The 25,832-nt window shown below is 44.8% G+C and overlaps 1 protein-coding gene across 1 annotated transcript in view; it reads left to right on the top strand.

Annotated features, from left to right (window-relative positions):
• mao (monoamine oxidase) overlaps positions 1-25,832 on the top strand; it is a 155,252-nt gene that overhangs the window by 114,096 nt on the left and 15,324 nt on the right. Inside the window, exons 9-13 of the mRNA XM_078232614.1 lie at positions 896-992; positions 7,419-7,472; positions 8,188-8,245; positions 12,125-12,222; positions 15,176-15,287. Coding sequence (XP_078088740.1) covers positions 896-992; positions 7,419-7,472; positions 8,188-8,245; positions 12,125-12,222; positions 15,176-15,287 — 419 coding nt within the window. The remainder of the gene's footprint in view (positions 1-895; positions 993-7,418; positions 7,473-8,187; positions 8,246-12,124; positions 12,223-15,175; positions 15,288-25,832) is intronic.

The raw sequence follows: 25,832 nt of genomic DNA, 5'->3' as shown, positions 1-25,832 counted from the left end.
TTGATTGACAGAAAATCATGTGACTGGGTGGAGCTAGGCTTACACAGAGAAATCAAGCTTAGACGCTGCTTGGAGTTGTTAGAGAGCAGTTCCTCTTTTTTCCTCTCTAAAGCTGGAGACTGGAATCCGCCAGGAAATTAGTCTCTTCCTATGAGATTCTGCTGTTTGGGGGTGGATCTTTCTCTGGTGGTTGCTATCTGAGAATTAGAAGACAGATGTCTGGATTTTTGTCCAGAGGTTTTAAAAGTCTGGAAATCTAGCTTCCACGTGAGCATGTCAGTTGTCATGTTTAAGCATTTCCAAATGGTCAAAGTTATGTTAATTCTTTTTGTCATAGAATCTCTACAGTGCAGAAGGAGGCCATTCGGCCCATCAAGTCTTCACCGACCACAATCCCACCTCGACCCTATCCCCGTAACCCCTTATATTTAGCCTGTTAATCCTCCAACACTAGGGTTAATTTAAAATGGGCAATCAACCTAACCCGCACATCTTTGAATTGTGGGAGCAAACTGGAGCACCCAGCGGAAACCCACGCAGACAGGGGGAGAATGTGCAAACTCCACACAGACAATGACCCAAGGCCGGAATTGAACCCGGGTCCCTGGCGCTGTGAGGCAGCAGTGCTAACCATTGTGCTACCGTGCCTCTCATATTTTAACTGCGTGGTTAAAAATAAAGTTTGTCTTGATAAATGTTTCTTAGTGGGTTAATTGAATCATACCTGCAGTGATATACCTTATGCTCACCCTAATGCCAAAATCATAAAAAGTTAGGATCTAGGTTAACTTTAAAATATCCCTCTGAATTTCGCTATCTGGTCCTTAACAGCATGTTGTCAGTCAGTTCAAAACTGCTATCAGAAGGAGATGTGATGTATTTCTCTTTGAATCAGGTTACTGTGGTAGCATGATCATTCAAGATGAGGAGTCCCCTATTGAACTGACGCTGGATGATTGTAAACCAGATGGCTCTGTTCCTGCAATCATGGGGTAAGTGGTATATTGGCTTAGACACCTGTAACTGTCAATAATAACCTCTGGAAGACTGGTAATCAGAAAGAAATAGGAAGATTTCATCCAGGTTCAGATAAAGAGTACACAGCTGAAGCATTGTAGTCAGTCTTTTCACTTTCCGGATACTGACTGACCCATAAATGTTCAGCACTTTCAGTCCTTCTTACAATCTGCAGCATGAACGGACAATGATTATTTCTGCTTGGCAATAGTTTTGGATTTCATTCCATTTGTGTATGATTTTGCTGCGATTCTGTTAGGGACTGTTAACATTTAAAGAAGAAATTCAAACGCACCTTGATTGACAGACAGAGGTGTGCCACACAAATTCACCTTTGTAAACAAAAGCAAACGTTATTGTCTATAAAAATAAATAAAGCAAGTATTACTAACTTAACACTATTGTTCACAACTACTTATGCCATGAACCCCATGGGGGGACAGGAAGTGTTTCCCGCTGCGGAAGTCAGCTGGAAACCGCACTATATTCTCCGGCCCTGATCTCTTTAGTATGCATACAGCGGTTTAGTTAGAAAGAAGTGGGACCTCCTAAAAAAGAAGATGGATTTCCAGGAACACTCTGAGGCTGGAATATGGACCTCCTTGATGACATTGAATCTGGACGATCGACTTGTAGTTGCTCCCCCCACCCACTGCTGTGGTGTTCCAGGGTCCAGGGTTGCTCGCGGCCTCCATCCTGAACTCCGGAGACAGCCCAGACATTGCTTGACACTGCATGCCAGCATTGTTCTAGATATGTTCTGGACCGGTGTGTTGTCCTGCCGGTGTCACAGAGATTTTGATGTGGAGGGAGGAATCCAGTCTGACCTTCACCTGCACCGCATTAGCAGAATGCAAATCCATTTCATACTGTCCTCCAGTGGCTTTCCTGATTCGTGGCAGGCACCAGCAGAAGATCCCATGGGAAATTCATGCCGGCCTGAAACCGATTTTTAGACTCCCACCAAATTCTCACCCCACGCCCAGTGGACCTGCCACTGAACCTGCCGGCGGGGTCATGGGAAAATTCTGCCCTGAGTTTCGTGTTTTACCTCCCCTCCCCAAGAATTCCCTAATACGTTACAAAAATCCTGACAGTTCATTCACTTCTTCAGAAACCAACCCAATGATGTGCTATAGCTTCTGGAATTCACTTTAATTGTCTTTGGTATTCAAGCTATTCCTTACTGTATCATATTTTAATGAGGATCCTTCGATTAACTTTTTGGCTAACTGATCCTCTAACAGTTGCTTAATACCTCCTGACTGTGGATGCCTCAGCTCTTTGTTCTAGGTGCTGGCAGATAGCCATCTAAACTCACACAGCTTTCAAGCTAGCTCTGCTGGCTGCTTTCTGCTACAAGGCTCCGTGAGGACCCATGGAGGTTTCTTCCTTTAGCTGTAAGCTGGCCAAATCTTCCAGTTGCTTTTCACCTCTCAAAATTCAAACTGAACTTGGGCCCTACCCATATTCCCTGCAGTGAACAATAAAGTTAGGATATGTTTTGCTCCAAAGTGCGGACCTGACTAACAATCGCCCACTTTCAGCTCTCTCAATCCAGTGAGCTGCAATCTAACTCCAATCCAAAACTGCGTCTGTCTTCTGTGAGAAACACCCAGCTACATTGAACAAAATAACCTTCTATCCGACAGGCCATCTCCATGGGCAGAAGTTTCCGTTTTTGGAACAAGTGTTGTGGCAGGCAGATTCCATGGCCCGTTCAGGATGGTGGGAAATCGCGGTCAGTTTAGCTCTTGGAAACTCATTAATTATGCATAGGAAACTTATTAATTATGCATAGGAATCTCATTAATTATGCATAGGTGAGTATCTCTCTGAATCACCTGGTAGGTCAGGAGCTGATACATCCACCCCGCCGTTATCTGACAGGGTCGAAGGTCCAGGCAGCACCATACTTAAACACCACCTGAGCACAGACATCTCACTTTCTTCTGCCCAGCTGTATCCAGGAGACTATTAGAGATGTCTGCAAACCAAAAGAAGGTGGCTACACCCCACAACAGCCACAATGCCCTCCAGCCCTTGCTAAGAGCGTAGGGATATACTCTATCCCAGGGGTGGCTCCAGGAAGCATACCAGCCTCATCTCTCCTGTCTGGGAGGCCAGCACAGAAGAGTTCAGAGTAGCTGGCAACCGCACCCGAAATGTCACCCAGTGCAGGAAGAGGATGAATCGTCTCATCCCCTCTGCCAGGTCAAGTCATCCTTCAACTCCCTCTAATATCAAACTATCATCATGGCATCATATACTCGAAGGACTACTTTCTTCAGGGATCTCACACACCATTACCGGGGGACACATATCACTACTGATTGTCTGATGGAAACTTTCACCTCACCACCTATCTAATCTATCATGCTGCTCACACTCTATCCTCAACCCCTTCTGGGGAAAGATTACCACACACAGGGAGAAGGCATCTTCCCCAGCCTATGCTCTCACATGCCTTCCTTTCGTCTTCACCCAGATGCTTGCCTACAACAGATGGGAAAGACTGCAGACCGTGCTGAACGTAGCTGGCTTATTGAGCAGCATGAGGCATTAGGTTTAACCAAAGGCACGGATAATTAAACCACTGTGATTTCCCCATCAGACCAACCTCGTAGGAAGAGTCTGGTGCCAGAAAAAGCCCCAAAAGGTCAGTGTTTTTTCTTACAAGGGTTATTTCCCTTGGTATTCAGTGAGCCTTTTCCACCTGACATTCTGCTCACGCTTGCAAGCCAACTGATGGGGCCTAAGCAAATGAAGCCGAGCAGTTAAAATCTCCTAGGCCTCACGATGCTGAGGTCAGTCCCACCCCTGCCCTCAAAATTTGGGCTTTTATCTTTTAGCTGAAACATTCTCTCCTTTTTTTAGTTGGCTTCCAGCCTTGCTAAATCCAGTTTAATCTTTCTCGATGTGGACATTGATGATAGATTTCTGTTCCATTAATGATTAAATAGGTTAAATCACTTTGGTCATCTGTGTAAACTCTGTATTTGGGGCGGTTGCCGCAGATTGTTACGAATTCAGGTCCGCTATAGATACCCTCTTGGAATAAGAGGCTCACTTGCTTCTGTAAACATTGAGTTACTTCCCTTTTCTGGGGCTGTCCCACGCTGCAACATTTCTGTTTGTCTGCTAGTGGAACTTGGGAATGTAATCCCCTTTTGACCTGAACCAGACATCTGTGTCTTTTACATTTGTATTTCTTCAATCTCTTAGCAAGTTAATTGAATTAACAGATATGGGACAAGATTTGTTCAAATCATTAAGCCACTTCATTCTACAGTCTGTGGAGCCAATGATTATAATCAGATTCATTTAGTTATCCACAAGATATCTTTGTTATAAAATCTCTGACTTCATGAGTTGTCTTGCTTCACCTAAGAAAACAAACTCCTCTGCATTCTGACTTTTGAGCTTGTCTTTTTGGGACCATTCTGCAGCTAGTGTTGCAAAAGCCAGTCTGTTTTCAAGTGGCTATTGTTCTGTTGTATTCTTGACCATTCTAATTGAGGCACGAACCTCCTTTATATTTATGTTCAGCTACAGTTCTAGGATAGCCTAGTGAAATTATCAACCATGTCTGCAGAGGATTATGTTTGCCTGTCAGCAGCTATCCATTCAGGCTCATAAGCCTTCAATAACGCGGGCACAGTCGATTCCTGCTAATGGTAGCATCGTGGGAATATGAACGTTTGCTGGGCCAAAATCCTGGAACTCCTTAACAACACTGTGGGTGTATTTACACCACATGAACTCCAGTGGTTCAAGAAAACAGCTCACCACCACCTTCTCGAGAGCAATTAGGTTTGGGCAACAAATGCTGGCCAAGCCAGCGACGCCCACATTCCATGATAGAGTTTTTTAAAAATTTGCTTATGAAATGATGTTACTCTGGTCACACACAACTGGAACATTAATTGAACATGGATCCTAGGGCTGAATTCCAAAGGAGAGGGAACTGCTCTTGACACCAAGGCAGCATTCAACCAAGTGTGCAACTAAGGAGACCCAGTCAAACTGAAATGACTTGGGAGTCCGCGGGTTATCTCTCAAATGGCTGGAGTCATACCGAGCATAAAGTTGTAGTTGGTGGAGACTGATCTCCACATGAGGACCTGGCAGCAGGAATTTCTCAGGACACGTTCATCTTCATCTATGGCATCCCCTACATCAAAAGATCGGAATTGGGCCTTTTTGCTGAGGAATGCACAGTGCATTGACTGCCAATTCATGGTGAAAGAGAACTGCCCGTGGCAACCTGCAGCAAAGCCTGGACAACATCCAAGCTTGGGCGAACAGGAGCCAACAATGGTCTTTGGGATCATTGTGAGGCTAGATTCCGGTTCAGGTAAGCATCTTTTTTTCAAAAATTACATTTCTGGTGGCAGTCTCCACTCATCCTGTCAGTTAAACATGGTGGGCCTAATTTGTGCTTCTGAGTCAGGAGTACAGGGTCTTCAAAAAGCATCCTGAATGCTCGGATTTTAGTTCTGGAGGAGTGGGCATTAAGTCGGGCCCACTGTCTCCCAGAAATTGCTTGGAGGCAGTCATGGGGGCTGCTGGGTGGCGAGGTAGGCTATTTAGAAGGCTAGCCTTGGTGCTCTGGGACTTTGTCCCAAGTGCAAAATAAAGCAGTAAAACCAAAGCTAGCAAGCCCTTGCCCTCATGCCACATCCATGTCAACTCATACCACCACATGCCCCATCTGCCTGCCATTGCCCTGCATGCCCTCCATGCAAATCTAGTACCAACCTTTGAGCTCCCCCCCATACTCAGCTCCATAACCCTTTGTGGCCCCAATGCAACTTAGTGTCAACCCATGGCCCCAACCAACACCTTTTGTCCTTACACCTCCCTGCCAACACACCCAGTATCCACCGTGTGCAAATCTCAGAAGCTATGCTGAGATGAAATAAAGTTCTAAATATCTATTATGGGCTTCACTAAATTAAGAAAACATTGGATGATTTAAGCCCATCCAATCAAATCAAATCACTACAATTACTTAATTCCTTATTGAAAACAAGTATTTCCTTCCAGCACTTAATCCCACGTTTAAAAAAAATTGTATTCATTGCCCCACACCATCTGTCTATAACCTCTCTGAGCTGTCAATCAAATTGTGAATTTACAAGCCCCCACAGTGTTACTGATAGATTGTGGAAGAAGTCAAGCAGCACTAATCCTATAATGATAACCTTCGGGCTAATGTCAGCAAACATCTATTGAAATTGAAAACACTATTTTTTACAACTGCAGTCTAGCTTTTTTCTCAAAATTTAAAGGAAGGTGTATTTAAATGACTTGACAATTCCAAAGACTTTATCAATTTTTACGCACATTGATGACTACTCTTAATCACATGGACTGCAGCGGTTCAAGAAGGTAGCTCACCACTACCTTTCCAAGGGCAATAAGGGATGGGCAATAAATGTTGACCTAACCAGTGATGCTTACATCTCTCAAAAAAAAATGAAACTAGCAATTCCAAAGCGGCATTTGACCTCTCCCAAAGGATACCTGACTTTTCATAAAAAGGATATCTTACCTCTCCAGAAGGGCACCTTACCTTGGTAGGTTTAGACCTTTTCTGTGATTTGTCTAAACCCAGGAGTCATGTTTCACACACTTGGATGGCCAAACTTTCTTCTGTTCGAAGGTAGCTGCACTTGTAAATGTGCTGCTGTCTCAGTGAATCGTGGATATCTGAAACACCTTCCCCACCATTCTCCCTCCTCCCCACCTCTCGGTGAAAATGGTGGGTGCCAGTTTGGGGCTGGGACATCCGGATACCGGGCTCTGGTGCCATTTTGGCTAAGGCACAGAACTCTTTTGACTTTACTCTGAAAGTTTTGAGCCAATGGCTTCATGGTATCCCACTTTCAGAAAGTGGTCCGCACACAAACTTGTGAAGTCACCAATTGGCATAAGCAAAGGATCTCACACCTTGTAGCAGGCATGGGTCCTGTACATCCGTACTTTAATGTTTATCCCTCCTGGCACAATGTGTGTGATGTGGAGATGCCGGCGTTGGACTGGGGTAAACACAGTAAGAAGTTTAACAACACCAGGTTAAAGTCCAACAGGTTTATTTGGTAGCAAAAGCCACACAAGCTTTCGGAGCTGCAAGCCCCTTCTTCAGGTGAAGGGGCTTGCGGCAATGTGTGTGCACATGCCACTCTACACACTGAATGCTTAGATTTAGTGTCAATGAATTTCTAGGCCTGTGGGTTTTTAAATTTGAAAACTTCTTTCAGTGCAGCCACAAAATGGTTGCTTCCCATAGATAGGTGCTGCATGAAAGGTTGCATTGAAAGCAATTTTTGAATTGTGATTTTAGAAGTATCTAGAGATTTCAGATGCACATATTTCTAAAATTCCTTTTCTTTCAGATTTATCCTTGCTCGAAAAGCACGGCGCCTGGTAAATCTCACAAAGGAAGCTAGGTGAGTGAAGCTCTTTAGAAATTATACATGGTTAATGTCATGTTTTATAATTAGACCTTGGGCCTGTTCCGCCCAACACTCTTTCATCCTCTAAGACCCACCTTAAAACCTGTCCTTTAACCAAGGCCTGAGTCACCTAACCTAATATCTCCTTCTTTGGCTTAGTGTCACCTGTGTAAACATCTAGGGTAGTTCCCTGCAGTACATGTGCTGTTTAAGTGCATGTTATTGTATTTGCCAGTAATCATAAATCGCAAATTATTTTTATAAAAAACACTTGCAGTTAAAACAAACCACACGTTTGTGTTAAACTAGTGCTAAAATAGTGCTTAACTACAAGGCCCAAGACTCCTGGAAATGCCCTCCCTGCGATGTTGCTCCATTGACAGTCAGATATCTGGCTGTTCATCATTAATCAGTACATTAATCTCTGCTTATTTGATCTGCCTGATGCTGAGAGTTTTGGTTTACAGATGCAATGGTGTTCATTCGAAAAGCACTGTATATAAATCACCAACTTTGTAATTTAGCGATTTAACAAGAACGTTATTCACAAGCCTGTGAAAAATTAGTAACTGAAGTGAAAATGTCTGTAGATTGAAGTCATACCACGGAGTATCATAAACCCATGAAACCATGTGTTATATACAGCATCTATTTTACTTGCCGCTGCTTATCTTACAGCACATGACCTGGATTAATTTTTGTTGTGCAGGAAGCAAAAGATCTGTGAAATTTACGCCAAGGTGCTCGAGTCTGAGGAGGCACTGAATGTAAGCTTTTTCTTCTCTCGTTTAGCCTATTTAATCTGATAATATTCAGTCATATTTAGTGCAATGAATTTCCGCAAAACACACTACAGTTTCAAGCGGAGGAACCCATATGATCCTATATTTTGTTTTTCTAGAAAAATAGATGTGTAAGACCATCGCTTTGTGCCAGTGTTCTAAAAGTGCTCCGGTATCAATATCTCCTCTAAACTTAGCAATGTTAAAGACAGCAATCTGCTGGTTAAAGGCCAGTCTTGGCAGAACCAAGATAAACACACAGGCCGTGCCAGGTGTCTTTCAAATCATAATTGTGTTCTTTCACCCATCTTAATGCAGAAGGTTAGAAGGAAGCAGGTGAGCAGCAAGTGGCCAATAGGATGTCCAATAGGAGGTTCAGTGGTCCCAAGCAGCAGATCTGGCATAAACAGTCAGCTAGTTGGACATGACCTGCAAGCAGCACGGTTAGCACTGCCACCTCACAGCGTCAGGGACCCGCGTTCGATTCCCAGCTTGGGTCACTATCTGTATGAAGTTTGCACATTCTCCCCGTGTCTGAGTGGGTTTCCTCCGGGTGCTCCGGTTTCCTCCCACAGTCCAAAAATGTGCAGGTTAGGTGGATTGGCCATGCTAAATTGCCCCTAACTGCCAGGAGGACTAGCTTGGGTAAATATGTGTGGTTACGGAGATAGAGCCTGGGTGGGATTGTAGTTGGTGCAGATTTGATGGGCTGAATAGCCTCCTTCTGCACTGTTGGATTCTATGATTCTAGCAGCATCATGATCAGGTTATTAGGATCCCCTTGCTGAGAATTGCTGACATGAACAGCACACGAGTGATTCACATTTCCTTGTATTATATTTGAAGAAAGCAATTGAAGCCCTGACTGGGGTTTTGTTGATGTGGAGATGCCGGCATTGGACTGGGGTAAACACAGTAAGAAGTCTAACAACACCAGGTTAAAGTCCAACAGGTTTATTTGGTAGCAAAAGCCACTAGCTTTCGGAACAGGCTGTTACTTCGTCAGGTGGGTGGGAGAACTCCTGGGTTTTGCTGCCAGGAGGTAAATCCCGATGTTGGGACCCAGTGTGTGTACTAAGCCAACGCAGAAGGACAGCGGAGCTGTGACCGCAGTCTTGCTAACAGTGGACACTTGGTGACTGTCCGCAGCCTCTCGAAGCTGCTGGCCCAAGCAGAGGGCAGGCAGCTCTGCAACGTGGCAGTGCCACTGATAGGTGTGGCCACTGCTGAGGCTGCAAAGGTAAAGAGAGGCTTATGGTCATCTTGAGGCACCTTACAGCTAAGTAGAAAGCTTGATGACTGTGCCGGGATCAGGTAGGCAGGCACTGGCGATCGGAGGGGGAATAGTGGACAATTGGGCCGATGTGCATCTCTGTGGGCCATAGAAGAGCCAAAAGGGAAGGCCTCCCCAACCCTACAGGAAGCCATTAGAGGGCAGCCTTGATGTACCCAGTGGTCTCCCCACATGGTGAAAGGCCGTCCCAATGGCAGTAAAATGCCAGCAGACCTGTTAAATGGTCTTTAGTTGGCCTGTTAATTGGATTACTTGGCCTCCTGCCTCCAAGCCGCTGTCCTTCCTGACTATGGGAATATCCTGCGATGTCGGGATTCCCTCCTGATGCTTTCTGTTGACATTTTACCATCCCTCCCAATCTCCAGAGGACTTGTGAAATCCTAGCCCCTGCCGTCAAGCGATCACTTACATTGAGTTTGGTAGTGGTGCCCAGTCACAGCAGATGTAGCAGTTATTTTTCAAGTTAGTCCCAACAAGATTCAGGGGAGGTGGCTCTTCTGGCGCACTTGCTTTGTATCTCCGGTGGGAAAATGGCTGGAAATTAGGAAGGGCCCCGGATTGCTGGCCCTGGCTTACTATCAGTGGGTCCTTTGACGAGAAGAACTCCCTCTGCCCTCCCTTTACAGGTCAATGGATGTAGAAAGGAGCAGAACCAGGATGAGTGGGGGTCCCCATGCCTGGAGCTTTCAGACCCCTCGGGGAGACCAGGAATTTTACTGGTAACAATAAATTTCCTATGTCAGGACAAACCAAGCTACCAGTGATACGTATAGGGATGTGCCCTGGACTCCCAAAGATAAATAAATTACTATTTATTCACATTTAAAAATGCCCTCTGCCACTCGGAAGAAGTCGGGAGTTATTTGTAGGAATGGTAAACAGCCATAGTGTACAAAGGACAGTAGCCATCTGTTAGAGAGAGAGACAATTGATTATACAGCCTGAGGTAAACTCAGCATCCAGCATGGGGTAGGATAAGGGGACAGGCCTCCATGAACTGCCACAGTCACTACGGGGCTTCAACTTGTGCCATTGGCATTATTCTGCACCACTCTCCAGACAGCGAGCCAACTGATGGCAAGGAGGCCTAAATTGCAGGCCCCCTTGCCCCTGGCATGGTTGCTCCACTTGGATTGAAGCTGTGTCCTTCTGGGCAGGGGGCTGACTGAGTTGTGACCTTAATGTTACAAGCATCTATCTGGTGTACACCTGTGTTTAAATCACATGAAAATTCCCCCTGCACGTTTGTTGTGCTGACAGAATGACGGAAATGTTGCTTCACAAAATCATTGCCAGCTGCTGAAATCGTGATGGGAATTCTTCACAATGTTCAGGCTCACAAAGACTTCACTTCCACCTGTGTCAGCTAATCCTGACAACAACCACGCATATTGCTTTCAGCTTGACTAAGTCGGGCTGTTTAGTGAGCGTAAATACAGGAGTGTTGGAGCAGCAGTGTAACTGATCCGCATCATAATATCATCATAGAATCCCTACACTGCAGAAGGAGGCCATTCAGCCCACCGAGTCTGCACCAACTGTCTGAAAGAGCATCCCACCCAGGCCCAACCGCCCAACTTGGGTTGTTAAAACAATGTTTCTCATGATTAAGCCTGTCAGGTGGCATAAGAAAACTCAAACCATAGGATATATTGGGTCAGATTTTGCGTATAACTAATGCTAATAGCACTGTTATATGCAGAAATCAGAAATTGATGCCTGAATTAACCTGCTCCTCCAAAAACTGCACAATAAAGATATCTTGCTGATAGGTTTGGCTTTGAAATACATGGAATGGTGTGAAGCTTTTGTACTTGTAATTAAGTATCTACTAAATGTGCCAGAAAAGGGACTTGCAATTTCCAATGTAGGTGAATTTTTAACAGCGCAGTAAGTCTTAATTAACAAAATTTTTCTGGCAGTGAAAATTGGCAAGTGTAAAAGAGATGATGGGGTAGTGGTAATGTCACAAGGCTGGTAATCCAGGGCCCAGGCTAATGCTCCAGGTATGTGATTCTTCAGTCTGATTAGTTAAGGAATACACAGTGGCTTTCGCTGTACAGGTTTCACATGCCCTGTAAAAGATGCTGGCATTGTTTTGACTCCCTAGTTGCAACACATGCTGGTGCAAAATCCTATAGAAACTCTGTGGGTAAATATGATTAACAACTAGTTTGTTGGCCACTGAGAACAATATCCACCTTGTTGAAAATGAAATTCTTCATTCAGTGTACAAGATAATTTGAGTGCACATGGTTGATGTCCCTGTGCTTTTCCATACAAACCATACACTGGATGGCATTTCCTCATTAAGCTGTCCAAGTACAGAACACTAGTCATCTTTGAGCTCAGAATCCCAGGCTCACAGTTGTTTGCAAGCATTACCTGCACCCGTGACGTTCTCTGCCTCCCAGGTTTCCTGGACCAAGTGCTTTTTAGATTGTCTGTTGGAAAGCTTGTCCTCAAAGATCTGTATCCACTGTCAAGAATTTCAGACTTCTTAATGATGTGTTCAAAACATAAAGGTGTAATGTATCACAGAATTGTGTGTTTTTTGTGCCTTTGTCCAGCCTGTTCATTATGAAGAGAAGAACTGGTGTGAAGAGCAGTATTCAGGTGGATGTTACACTGCATACTTCCCTCCAGGAATCCTGACTCAGTATGGCAAGTATGTGCAATCATTTTATTATCTCCATCAGTTTAAAATCTTGCTGAAGTGTGAATGGGTTCAGATTAGGCCTCATAGAGCAGAAGATTGCTAGTTTAATCGGCGTTCTGATATAGGACATTTGTTCATGTTTATATCCACTCTGCAGAGTGAAGTCCTGCTTCTCCATAAGGAGTCAGTAACACTAGCTGTAATATCTATGATCAGGTTAAAAGGCTTTATTATTATCCAAACATGATGGTGATGTGCTCTTTCGAATGTTGTGCCCAGTTACATTGACTTAATAAGTCAGTCGTGCATGTCTTACATATTGACTGCTCCAGTCACCTGCACACCTTCAATTTGGCAGTGCAAAGTGTAGAACAAAGTTTTGTTAATGGGCCAAAGTAGACGGATGGAACTTTAAGCTGTGTTCTGGGATTATATCTGATGCTACTTGAAGGAAAATGAATGACACAAATGCTTTGTAAATGGATTTGAGATAGGTACAGATGAGGTTAAAAGGAACTTGGGGCAGTATTTTATACTCCCTGGTTGGCGGGTAAAATGCAGCATTTAGCTTCCCCGTCCGCCCCAATCTGTCTCCCATTTTACAGGGGGCAGTGGAGTGTTAGATGGCACACCTGCCTTTGAACCTATTGAGGCCCTTAAATAGACAGATGATGGTCACTTAATGGCCTTATGTCATCCCATGGGCAGGGGTGGCCCATGCCAGGTAGGTAGCCTGGCAGTTTTTACTGGATGAGTTGGTGTTGGACAAGTTGTGGTTGGGGGAGGGAGGGATCACCTTTGGAGGAATCCCTGTGCTTCTCAGAGGCTATCCCCCCTCCCCATAAAAGGTCATCCTCTTCCTTCGCCTTCTCAAACGTAAGTGCCCAACCAGTCCCCCCTTGCTGAGGTCTGACTAATTCCCAGACTTACCTGAAATCTGGCCCCCATTAGCTCCTGTTCTTCAGGAGCTGCTTGTAGTCCAAGCGGTGGCCACCACTTCAACTTGGCATCGCTGGAACTACAGTGCTGCTGGTCAGTTGCATTGGCTGACAGCTCTAAGGCAGGACTTTCTCCCCAGATGGGGGGGCGGATGTCTTTAACCACTGAGCACTACATAGCTGTGGAACTGCTAGTATTGGCGGGGGTGCACTCCTTGTCAACTCTTCGGGATGGGGTGGGAAACCCTGCCATCTGAAAAATCCTTCCCCAAGAGTTCTAGTACACTCAATGTTTAACACAGCCAACCACTGCAGAGCAGTGGAGTGGGCAAATAAAGTCAATTGAATGTTGAATTACATATAAAAAAAAGAGTAAAATTCAGGTCTGAAAATCAATATCAAACTACATAACCCGTTGGTGGATCCACATCATAGAATAGAATCATAGAATCCCTACAGTACAGAAAGAGGCCATTCGGCCCATCGAGTCTGCACTGACCACAATCCCACCCAGGCTCTACCCCCATATCCCTACATATTTTACCCACTAATCCCTCTAACCTACGCATCTCAGGACACTAAGGGCAATTTTAGCATGGCCAATCAACCTAACCCGCACATCTTTGGACTGTGGGAGGAAACCGGAGCACCCAGAGGAAACCCACGCAGACACGAGGAGAATATGCAAACTCCACACAGACAGTGACCCAAGCCGGGAATCAAACCCAGGTCCCTGGAGATGTGAAGCAGCAGTGCTAACCACTGTGCTACCGTGCTGCCATCTTGAATAAAGTGTCCCATTCTGATTAGCAAGAAACATGGGAGACATTCAAAAGCTGGAGGCAGTGCAGACTCTCAGTCAGACAGTTGATCTCTTGTGTCAGGAGTCTGAATCGATGAGATGGGTTTTTTATCTTGGATGGGGGCATTGAGAGGTGAACTTTAGAAAGTTATTTATGACAGCAAAATGGAAAAAGGTTGATCTAGAATACCACTTTCAAAATAAATAGATTAGCAAAATAAATAGAAAAGGCAAAGTACTGTCGATGCTGGGAATTTGAAATGAAATACTGCAAGTACTCAGCAGGTCAGGCAACATCTGTGGAGAGAAACGGATTGGAACTCCTGATGAAACGTCATCAATCTGAATGGTTAACTCTACTTCCTTCTCCCCAGACTCAGCCTGACTTGCTGAGTATTTCCAGCATTTTCTGTCTTTTGTCGGGAGGTGATGGCTTAGTGGTATTATCGCTAGACTATTAATCCAGAAACTCAGCAAATGTTCTGGGGACCCGGGTTCAAATCCCGCCAGGAGGTGGAATTTGAATTCAATAAAAATATCTGGAATTAAGAATCTGCTGATGGCCATGAAACCATTGTTGATTGTTGGAAAACCCCATCTGGCTCACTAATATCCTTTTGGGAAGGAAGTCTGTCCTTAACTGGTCTGGCCTACATGTGACTCCAGAGCCACAGCAACATGGTTGACTCTTAATTGCTCTCCAAGGACAACTAGAGATGGGAAATAAATGCTGGCTAGCCAGCCACACCCATGTCCCACGGGTGAATAAAAGAAAAAGTAAATGAATCTAGTAAAAGATAACTTCAGGATTGATATAATTCTCCATGCAAAGTGGAAATCTGGAATTCTACCTGTGATACTTCAGTGGTAAAATTGTGGAAGTCTCCTGGAATCATTAAAGAAAAAGATTGATAGTTCAATGGGAGGAGTGAAGTTGTTCTGGAGACATGAATTAAGATGGCTTAAATGGCCTGTCTCAGCTATAAGCTGATATGCTGCCATTGGATGCCAAAAATGGAATGATGGTCCATTCTTCCCTTTGGAGCACCGAATGGGAAAAACACTCACAAAAATTGGTACCAATTTTTATGATTACAATTACAAATATAGTTGTGCTGGTTGGTGTTGACTAGCTGTACATGTGCACAAACACATTGATTCATTACAGCAGTGTTCAATATTCTAACCATCATGTTGTTGATGAATATCTTTGTCTTTGAAGAATCCTGAGGCAGCCATTTGAGAAGATCTACTTTGCTGGCACTGAGACAGCCACTGAGTGGAGTGGATACATGGAAGGTGCCGTGCAGGCTGGGGAGAGAGCAGCCAGAGAGGTAGGGCAAAAGCAATCCTTTACTGTAATAGGCTAGCATTCCTCATTGTGCAGTTCAGCAATGCTCCAACCAACTAAGAATATATCCTGGTGTTGGGAAGTAAGGGTGACTAAACCGTGCAGTGAAATAAAGATCGCTTTTGCACAAGTGGAATCTTTCCTAGTACCTCATTACTGGGAAGGTGTGTTTGTGTCAGGTGTGCAGCTTGCATCTTTGATACTGGACTCTCACCCGCTGCTGCTTTTGAAGTATTTAACTTCTCAGACTCGATTTGCAGATGGCACATTGAGCCTATGGGAAGTGAAATTTACAACTCTATTGGTAGCTTGATGAGCATTCATGTCTGAGCCTTAGTTCAGTGGTAGCACTCGCCTCTGGTCAGAAGGATGTGGATTCCAGAGACAAGAACATAATCTAGACTGACACTCGGAGGAGTACTAAGGGAACGCTGAAGAGAAGTGCCAGCCTCGATTAAACTGAGACCCTGTCTGTCTCCTCAGATGGAAACAAAACATCCCATGGCATTATCTGAGCTTTCATGATGACATGGCCAAACTTTATCCCTTAATCAACATTATAAAACAAATTAATCTGGCCATTTACCTTGTTATTTGTGGGGTGTTGCTAGGTGCAGGTAGGCTCCGTGACAACTGTGACTACGGGCTGGCTTTTACATTTGCAAATTGGGACTGCTGCTCATGTGTTAAATCCAGTGTGATGACTGTTTCTCAGGAACCTAACATTATGACACTGGTTTCCCATAATATGGTAAGGTCTTACCTACCATGGCACAATCAGTATTCTCATGGACCTGCTTGCAGTCCCAACAGTGCCCACTACTGAGTTCTGGAGCTGCTGGGATTACTAGAGCTCTCGAGGGTGAGAATTCCTGTCCCTCGCGGGGGGGGGGGGGGGGGGGGGGGTAGAAGATGTCCCACTCCCCACTCACGTAAACTACTGGCAATGTGTTATTGCTGTGGGGCCACCTTTTTTTAAGCTGACTGACTTGCAACTGACTTTTTCATGACGGAGCAACAGCTCCCCCTCTGTAAAATCCAGTCGCATGTTTCAAAAGTGCTTCATTGACTCTGAAGCACTTTAGAATGTCATGAAAATATCAAAGGCTCTATACAAAAGCAAGTTCTTTCTTCCATTATTTTCCTTCCCTCCTACCTTCCCTTTTGTTGGGATATCAGCTTAATGGCACTTTGAAAATACATAAATCGTCGCATTTAATCACATTTCACTTCAGCCAGAAGCTTTCTACCATTGCATATGTTCTAAATGCATTTCAACTAGGAATAAAGGAGAATTTCAATGGCTTATATTGAATTTAGAAGCTGAAGCCAAAATAATATATATAATCATTAAAAGAGAATGAATAAAACCATCTTTGAGACATATAGAAAGCAAGTAAAAGAGGACAGAAAGGCAAACAAAAAACAGCAGAGTCGCCAGGTCCAGATGATTTGTATATCAGGAAACTGAAACTGGTCAGGGATGACAGGGGAATAACTGTAAATTAGACACAGGAATTGAACCAAAAGGGCTGGAGAGAAATGTAACACTCCAGTTCAAGAACAGGGAAAGAAATAATGCAGGAAATTCTAGGCCCATGATACGTTAGCTGTGGGTAAAGTTCTACAGTTCATTAAATATGGGATGCATTAGTTAACTATCCCAGTTGAGATGGAAAGGAACATATAAATACATGTCTATGTCAAACGGACTATTCTTTATTTTAAAAAATGGACAAGGCTTTACCTTGACTAGCCATGGCTCATACCTGAGGAATTTCTAACCTTCGGACAAAAGAGCAGAGTCATGTTATCTTTAACTAGGTGCTAATGCCCCTTATTGGAGCAGCACATATCTTCATTGCATTTCTAAAGAAGCATTCTGGCCACCAGAGATGCTGTGTCTCCAAGGACAAAGGCAACTATTAGTGACTCATAATATCTAATGTGGGGTTAATGTCCTGATTGTTGCCTGCTCCAATGGGTTTCAGCTAGGGATCTCGTTAACCAACCCAAAACCAAATTGTCACATGACTGAGACAAGTGCTATTTGAATTCCTTTAACTAATAAGCTGGGATCTTATCTTCAGTCACTGTTTGAACGCTGAAGAGAACAGTAATTCCAGGCAAACAGCCTGTTGCTGTCTACCATCTTACCATCGAACAGGTAGAAGCAGAAGGTACTCTGTCCAGGTACAATTATTTAGGCCGTCATCTACACTGTGAACTACTGGAACATTGTAAGAAGTCTCACAACCATGCCCACCCCAGTCCAACGCTGGCATCTCCACATACAGGAACATTGGAACTGGTGCCTTTGGGTCAAATTCAATTCTACTTCCGTCTCCCCATGTGGAAGTCCCACTTCTGGAAACACAGATCACCCCGCCACAGCCAACTAACCTATCCTCCGATTCTCGATTCTGGACTCGCATAAAACTCTAACTTGTGGTCTGGCCCTATACCCCTTCTTTTCTCTTATCCCTCTTTCATTGTATGAGTGCAAAAGGGGTGGACATTGTGAAACCCCCTCTTCCACGTTTTGTGTGTGTGTTAAATAAACTAGCCTTTTTATTTTGTCTTATCTCAAGCTTGCTGGGTGAGTCATTCAAAGAAGATTGCAACACTCCAAATTTAAGGGTTGGGGAAAATATGCCACTATTTATAAAGGGGGAAATCAAAACCACACCTGTTTCCGGTTCTGTACTGAGAGAAGAAATTAGGGCTCTTTAAGTTTATCCCCCTCCTGTCTGTAACATAACAATTGGAAAAGTGTGCGCTAAAAGGAGCAGTTAGCATGGATTTGTAGAGGATGCATAGTGCTCAATTAAGTTGTGATTTTTTTTGTTGAGGATATCAATATATAGATAAAGAGAATCTGTGATTATAAGGCATTCATAGGAGATCTGTGTAACCATATGGATAGAGAGATGTCTGAAAACAGAGAGCAGCTAAATATGATACATGAATATTTCTGAATTGGCAGAAAGTAGGTAACAATGTGCCTCGGGAAACCTAATGCAAAAGCAAAACACTGAGGATGCTGGAAATGTGAAATCAAAACTGAAATGCTGTAAATACTCAACAGATCTGGCAACATCTGTGTAGAAAGAAACAAGATCAAGGTTTTGTCAGAACCAGTGATAAAGGATCATTAGCCTGAAATCTTAAATTGATTTCTCTATCGCAAATGTTGCCAGACCTACTGACTATTTCCAGTATTTTTTGTTTTTATATGCTGGAACCTATTTTGCTTTCCATTTTAAATAAATTATTCGGACACAGGCACAAGAGGAATTATATTGAAGTTTTTTTTAAATGATGCTAAGAGGAAGAGTGGAGGAGAATGCATCTGAAAAACACAAGTTTTGTTTTCCACAGAGAGCTCAAATTACAATGTTAGAATTGTTCTCAATGCCTCCAATAACGCTCTGTGACTTTAATTAAATAGTCATAAATAAATTCAGTAGGAACATAATGCATGTCAGAATTAATTTAATATTTTACTTGAATTTAATTTGAAACTACCATTAGAGAATGTCAGAATTAATTGTTTTTTATGTAAATTAATTTTGGAGTGCACTTTTCATTAACCTTAAAGTAATTAGAAAATAGAATTTAAGTTAATGCCATGAACATATTTGCTGTCGCCATGTTTGTAGAGTCCTGAGATGGCATGCATTCCAAACAACCAGTCTCCCAAAGGGGAAAAATAGGAGTTTCAAGAGAGAAATTTTCAATCTTCTGATTTCTGAATTCCCTTTACAATTGTATCTGCATGTCTCCTCCTCGCACATACAGACACACATTCATTCCACAGTCTATTCCACCACCCCCCGCACTCCCTCTGTATCTGCCACTAGTGAAAAGAAGTCCAGGCAACAGATGTCCCCATGAAAGCATTTGGTACACAGTGTGTTGGCTAATGAAACTTCTTAGATGGGTTATTTGATTTGAACTATTAATGTCACATGTATTGGGATACAGTGTAAAGCATTGTTTCTTGCGTGCTATACAGACAAAAACATATCGTTTATAGGGGAGAAGGAAAGGAGAGGTGCAGATGTAGTGTTGTAGTTAACGATAGAGAAAGATCAGCTTAATATCTGATAGGTCCATTCAAAAGTCTGATGGCAGCAGGGAAGAAGCCGTTCTTGAGTCGGTTGGTACGTGTTCTCAGACTTTTGTATCTTTTTCCAGACGAAAGAAGGTGGAGTAGAGAATGTCCGGAATGCATGGCGTCCTTGATTATGCTGGCTGCTTTCCCGAGGCAGCGGGAAGTGTAGTTGGAGTCAATGGATGGGAGGCTGGTTTGCGTGATGGACTGGGCTATGTTCGCAATCCTTTGTGGTTTCTTGCGGTCTTGGTCAGAGCAGGAGCCATACCAAGCTGTGATACATCTGGAAATCATGCTTTCTATGGTGTATCTGTAAAAATTGGTGAGGGTCGTAACGAACATACCGAATTTCCTTAGCCTCGTGAGAAAGTAGAGGTGTTGGTGGGCTTTCTTAACTATAGTGTCAGCATGTTGGTGATCTGGACACCTAGAAATTTGAAGCTCTCAACCATTTCCACTTCGTCCCCGTTGATGTAGACAGGGGCATGTCCTCCACTACACTTGCTGAAGTCGATGACGATCTCCTTTGTTTTACTAGGTTATGCTGCTGACCTGAGGCTTTTCACTTTCCAGCTTTGAGGGAAACTAATGGGTCTTATTAAAATTGAAGCTACTAGCCAGTGTGGAACAGGCTAATGTCTTCAAGATTATTGAATCATCTACTATCTAATTTGCAACTCTTGACACATCATCCCTTTCCTTTCCAGCTCTACGTTGTTCTACTCCCATTATTTGTGCCAAATGTCGTTCTCTCTAATGTCTGAATGCTAAATCACATGCAGCAATTGTTAACCTAGCATTCAGAGATATTTTTGACTCAATGGCAGGAATTCTCCCATTAAAATTCTAAGTGTCAAATTTGGAGTAAATTGCGCTGGTTTTTTCAGTGTGTTTCCCGATTAGAACCTCCCACACTCTGTGCACTGCAGAGGGCACTAGCGTGATTATCATTAAAAACCAGGGGGCGGGGCCTGTTTCCACTGAAGAGGCTGAAATCGGCGCAATGAGCGGGACCCCGCGCATGTGCACATCTCTGGGAAATCACTAAAACCCTAACCCGAAAACAACTTCCCAGCATTGAGATCACTGACCTCAAACCCCCACAGACATCGCTGGCCTCACTGCTGGCTTCTCACCCCCCCCCCCCCCCCCCCCCCCGCACCCCCCATACACTGCTGGCCTTTCAGGCACTCCCCCCCCACCCCCCCACAGACATCATGAGCACCCCTTCTCCACCTCCACGGACATCGCTGGCCTCTCACCCCAACCCCCCGCACCAATCCTCCTCCACGGATATCGGTGGCCTCCCCCACCCAACATTGCTGGCCTCTCTCGCACACTGCTGGCCTTCCCTTCCCCCTCCCCGCGCTCCCCCCCCCCAACCCGCGACCCAGATATCTCTGCCCCACGACCCCCATCCGCCCAGTGACCTTTAACTTCTACTGGGAACGGGTGGTCACCCCTCTCCTCAAGTACCAGGTGTGCGAGCACCCCACATAGGTGCTGGACCGTGTCCTTGGATAGTCTGAGCCAGCGACGGCACATAATCTCCGACAGCCCCTCAAATGAATGCCTGGTCCGGTACCGCCTCGGCCTTTGCATCCGCCTTCTCCTGGCCACCCTTTCGAGAGACTGCTCTCCCACCTCATGGCCTTCAGCGGCAGCACCCCCCCCCAACCCCCCACCCCCCGCCTTCCTGAGGGCCTGCCACTGGCTGCTCCTGGAGTAGCCTCTGCACGCCCTCCACCTCCAGAGCCACCTCCTGAGCTGCCACCATGGTGGCCAGCTCCAAATCAATCAGTCCCAGATCCATTCTGCACAGTGCGGGTTAGAAATAGAAAGATCAATAGATATGTAATTGCTGGCACCTACCCCACCCCCCCTCATCCCCCAATCCCTCACTGGGTCCAGTACCCCCACTTGTGGATGCTGGCAACACAATACAGTCTGTAGTGCCATGCATCACCTGATTGGGTTGCCTGCCATTGGCATCATGAACATGGCAGGCAGGGAGAGAATGCAGGGTGGTATGTGGGTGTGACCATTGTGCCCCTTTGAGCCATTGCCAGTAGTGCAACTACAGCATTCCCTTCCAGGAGTGTGTTACACTCAGGCACACGGGGCAGGGACAGACTCCTTATTATCACATGATGGGTTCCCATTCACTGCAGAGTACATGCAGTATGAGTGTTTGTGTTTACCTGAGCATCCCTGCTTGGAGCACCAACTGCCTGAACTGATGAGCCCTCAAGCAGCACATGGTGCACTGCCCCCCCAACTCTCTAAAACCCCAGCACTCAGTCCCTCACCACACCCCACACCCAGAACAAAGGAACAGCCCAGTGGCTGCAGAGAGCAGCCTGGCCAGCACTCAGAGGGCCCTAGCCTGAAAATATATCTTCCCTTGTTCCCCACCCCACAGGGCCACGGCACAGAACCTGAACATCTGCAGGAAGCTCCACACAGAGAGCAGCAAAACTCCAGGCTCTGCCCAGCACTCCAGGGGCTGCAGCTCCATCAAACTTACCTCCTCTCTCTCCTGTTCAACGCTGCCACGCCAACTCCTGACTTTTATATACTGAGTGTAAACCGTGCCAGCGTGACATCACGCCAGAGAGGTGGGAGACACTAATGAGGGCGGGGATTGCTGCCTCGGACCTGCTAATCAGATGCTAATGTATGCAAAAGCATGCAAATGACGGTTACGCTGATTTTTGGCATGGTTCCATTGCTGCCAAAAGACTTGGGTTGGGATACGCAACTGGGGCGCGAACGCTCGCGTGAACCCCGCGAATCGGCCACCGCGGGAATCTCCCGGCCCACTGCGCTGATGAGAGAATCACCCCCAATGTGGCTTCACCACATACTCTAATATTCCATACTCAATGCAACCTCTCAGATTTCTCTTTTTTGCTCGTTCAGCGCTCACTGCACTGGGGAGATAATTCATTCCAGAAACCAATTAGAAAACCCACTGAGGGAAAAAAATACAATTTCTCACTTTGGCAGTGGTTCCCTCAATTTCACCATCTTTCCCCTAATCAGTGTACTGCACGAAAAGTCTTCTAGTATCTATGTGGTTTATCCCCTTAATTGTTTTAAATGCTGAAAATATATCTTCCCTTGTTCCTCTGTTTGTACCGAGGAAAAATAATCCGCACTCTGAGACTGTCATCAATCAGGAATAATCCTTTTTGCCACTTTGTGTAGTCACTGAAAACTGTGAGGTAACCATAGCAATACTATACATCCAGTTACAAACAGTTATCTATTGTTGACAGATTTGCCTTGCATTATAAATAAGGCAGAGGCAGCAATTGGGAATTTGGCATATATTAGAGAATTATTTCTAGATACTTTCACACATCAATGTGCTATTTGAGGTACATGTTTGAGAGCTGCTAACAGTATTCAGCATGTGGTAACACAGTTAATACTCCTGGTATCATCGTCTTAGCTTAGATTGTCTTAGCTTAGGATCGATAGAGGCAATTGGTAAACTTTTTCTAACATATGAAACATATAGAAACATAGAAGATAGGAGTAGGAGGAGGCCACTTGGCCCTTCGAGCCTTCTCCGCCATTCATTACTATCATGGCTGATCATCCAACTCGATAGCCTAATCCTGCTTTTTCCCCATAACCGTTGATCCTATTCGCCCCAAGTGCTATATCCAGCCGTCTCTGGAATACATTCAATGTTTTGGCATCAACTACTTCTTGTGGTAATAAATTCCACAGGCTGGCCACTCTTTGGGTGAAGAAATGTCTCCTCACCTCCATCCTAAATGATCTACTCTGAATCCTCAGACTGTGACTCCTGGTTCTGGACTCCCCCACCATCATAAGACCATAAGACCATAAGACATAGGAGCGGAAGTAAGGCCATTCGGCCCATCGAGTCCACTCCACCATTCAATCATGGTTGATTTCAACTCCATTTACCCGCTCTCTCCCCATAGCCCTTAATTCCTCGAGAAATCAAGAATTTATCAATTTCTGTCTTGAAGACGCTCAACGTCTCGGCCTCCACAGCCCTCTGTGGCAATGAATTCCACAGACCCACCACTCTCTGGCTGAAGAAATTTCTCCTCATCTCTGTTCTAAAGTGACTCCCTTTTATTCTAAGGCTGTGCCCCCGCGTCCTAGTCTCCCCTGTTAATGGAAACAACTTCCCTACGTCCATCCTATCTAAGCCGTTCATTATCTTGTAAGTTTCTATCAGATCTCCCCTCAACCTCCTAAACTCCAATGAATATAATCCCACGATCCTCAGACGTTCATCGTATGTCAGGCCTACCATTCCTGGGATCATCCGTGTGAATCTCCGCTGGACCCGCTCCAGTGCCAGTATGTCCTTCCTGAGGTGTGGGGCCCAAAATTGCTCACAGTACTCCAAATGGGGCCTAACCAGTGCTTTATAAAGCCTCAGAAGTACATCCCTGCTTTTGTATTCCAAGCCTCTTGAGATAAATGACAACATTACATTTGCTTTCTTAATTACGGACTCAACCTGCAAGTTTACCTTTAGAGAATCCTGGACTAGGACTCCCAAGTCCCTTTGCACTTTAGCATTATGAATTTTGTCACCGTTTAGAAAATAGTCCATGCCTCTATTCTTTTTTCCAAAGTGCACGACCTCGCACTTGCCCACGTTGAATTTCATCAGCCACTTCTTGGACCACTCTCCTAAACTGTCTAAATCTTTCTGCAGCCTCCCCACCTCCTCAATACTACCTGCCCCTCCACCTATCTTTGTATCATCGGCAAACTTGGCCAGAATGCTCCCAGTCCCGTCATCTAGATCGTTAATATATAAAGAGAACAGCTGTGGCCCCAACACTGAACCCTGCGGGACACCACTTGTCACCGGTTGCCATTCTGAGAAAGAACCTTTTATCCCAACTCTCTGCCTTCTGTCTGACAGCCAATCGTCAATCCATGTTAGTACCTTGCCTCGAATACCATGGGCCCTTATTTTACTCAGCAGTCTCCCGTGAGGCACCTTGTCAAAGGCCTTTTGGAAGTCAAGATAGATAACATCCATTGGCTCTCCTTGGTCTAACCTATTTGTTATCTCTTCAAAGAACTCTAACAGGTTTGTCAGGCACGACCTCCCCTTACTAAATCCATGCTGACTTGTCTTAATCCGACCCTGCACTTCCAAGAATTTAGAAATCTCATCCTTAACGATGGATTCTAGAATTTTGCCAACAACTGAGGTTAGGCTAATTGGCCTATAATTTTCCATCTTTTTTCTTGTTCCCTTCTTGAACAGTGGGGTTACAACAGCGATTTTCCAATCCTCTGGGACTTTCCCTGACTCCAGTGACTTTTGAAAGATCATAACTAACGCCTCCACTATTTCTTCAGCTATCTCCTTTAGAACTCTAGGATGTAGCCCATCTGGGCCCGGAGATTTATCAATTTTCAGACCTTTTAGTTTCTCTAGCACTTTCTCCTTTGTGATGGCAACCATATTCAACTCTGCCCCCTGACTTTCCTGAATTGTTGGGATATTACCCATCGGGAATATCCTCCCTGCATCTACCCTGTCTAGTCTTGTTAGAATTTTATAAGTCTCTATGAGATTCTCCCTCATCTGTCTGAACTCCAGTGAAAACAATCCTAACCTAGTCAATCTCTCCTCATACATCAGTCTCGCCATCCCTGGAATCAGCTCTTCTGGTTATATGCAGGTCAAGGCTTAGCACAAAGTTTCACACAGAACCATCCCTCTGTTGTCGTGTGATCTTACATCACTAATGATGTAGGCTGTCTGCTGACATATGTAACATTAACCCTTTAACTACATCTGACTGCCTGCGCCCCCCCCCCCAACCTCCGCAACCCCCTAAATCTCTGACTCTATTCAATACATTATTGACATTATCCAACATCTCCTCCCAAAGTCTCTGCCTTCATTCCTTGTTCATAGAGATAAGCATTGTGGTAGTTTCACCAATCTCCCCCACCTTGTTCTCAGTTCCCTCAGAGGATGTATAGGATTCAAGTCCTCCTTCTTCTCTCTCAAACCCAGTAGAGTAGTCTGTGAATCATCAGATACTACCAGCTTGCTGTCCAAGTCACTTCCTGATCTTCTGGGTAACTGGTCCATTCCATTGAAGGTCTTCTTCTTCTTAGAAGTAGATATGATTCGGCCACTATTCGATTTTCAGTCTCCACAAGTTAAGATTTATACTGACCCCTAGCCATGTAGTGTACAATGTGTCTGATGTGCACGATACACATCCCTTCCTCTCCCTCTGTCTGCTGCTTTCAGGAATGGCAAAAGCATCCGCAGAAGGGCAGTAAGTTGAGTTCACAGTTGTCTTCCCATTAGTAGTTTGCACAGAGCCAGATCATTCTGGAGTGGTGCGGAATGATAGCTCAACACTGCCAAGTTAATGT

Source organism: Mustelus asterias, chromosome 17, assembly GCF_964213995.1.
Source record: "Mustelus asterias chromosome 17, sMusAst1.hap1.1, whole genome shotgun sequence".
Classification (NCBI taxonomy): Eukaryota; Metazoa; Chordata; class Chondrichthyes; order Carcharhiniformes; family Triakidae; genus Mustelus; species Mustelus asterias.
This window is presented reverse-complemented; position numbering and strand designations above follow the sequence as displayed.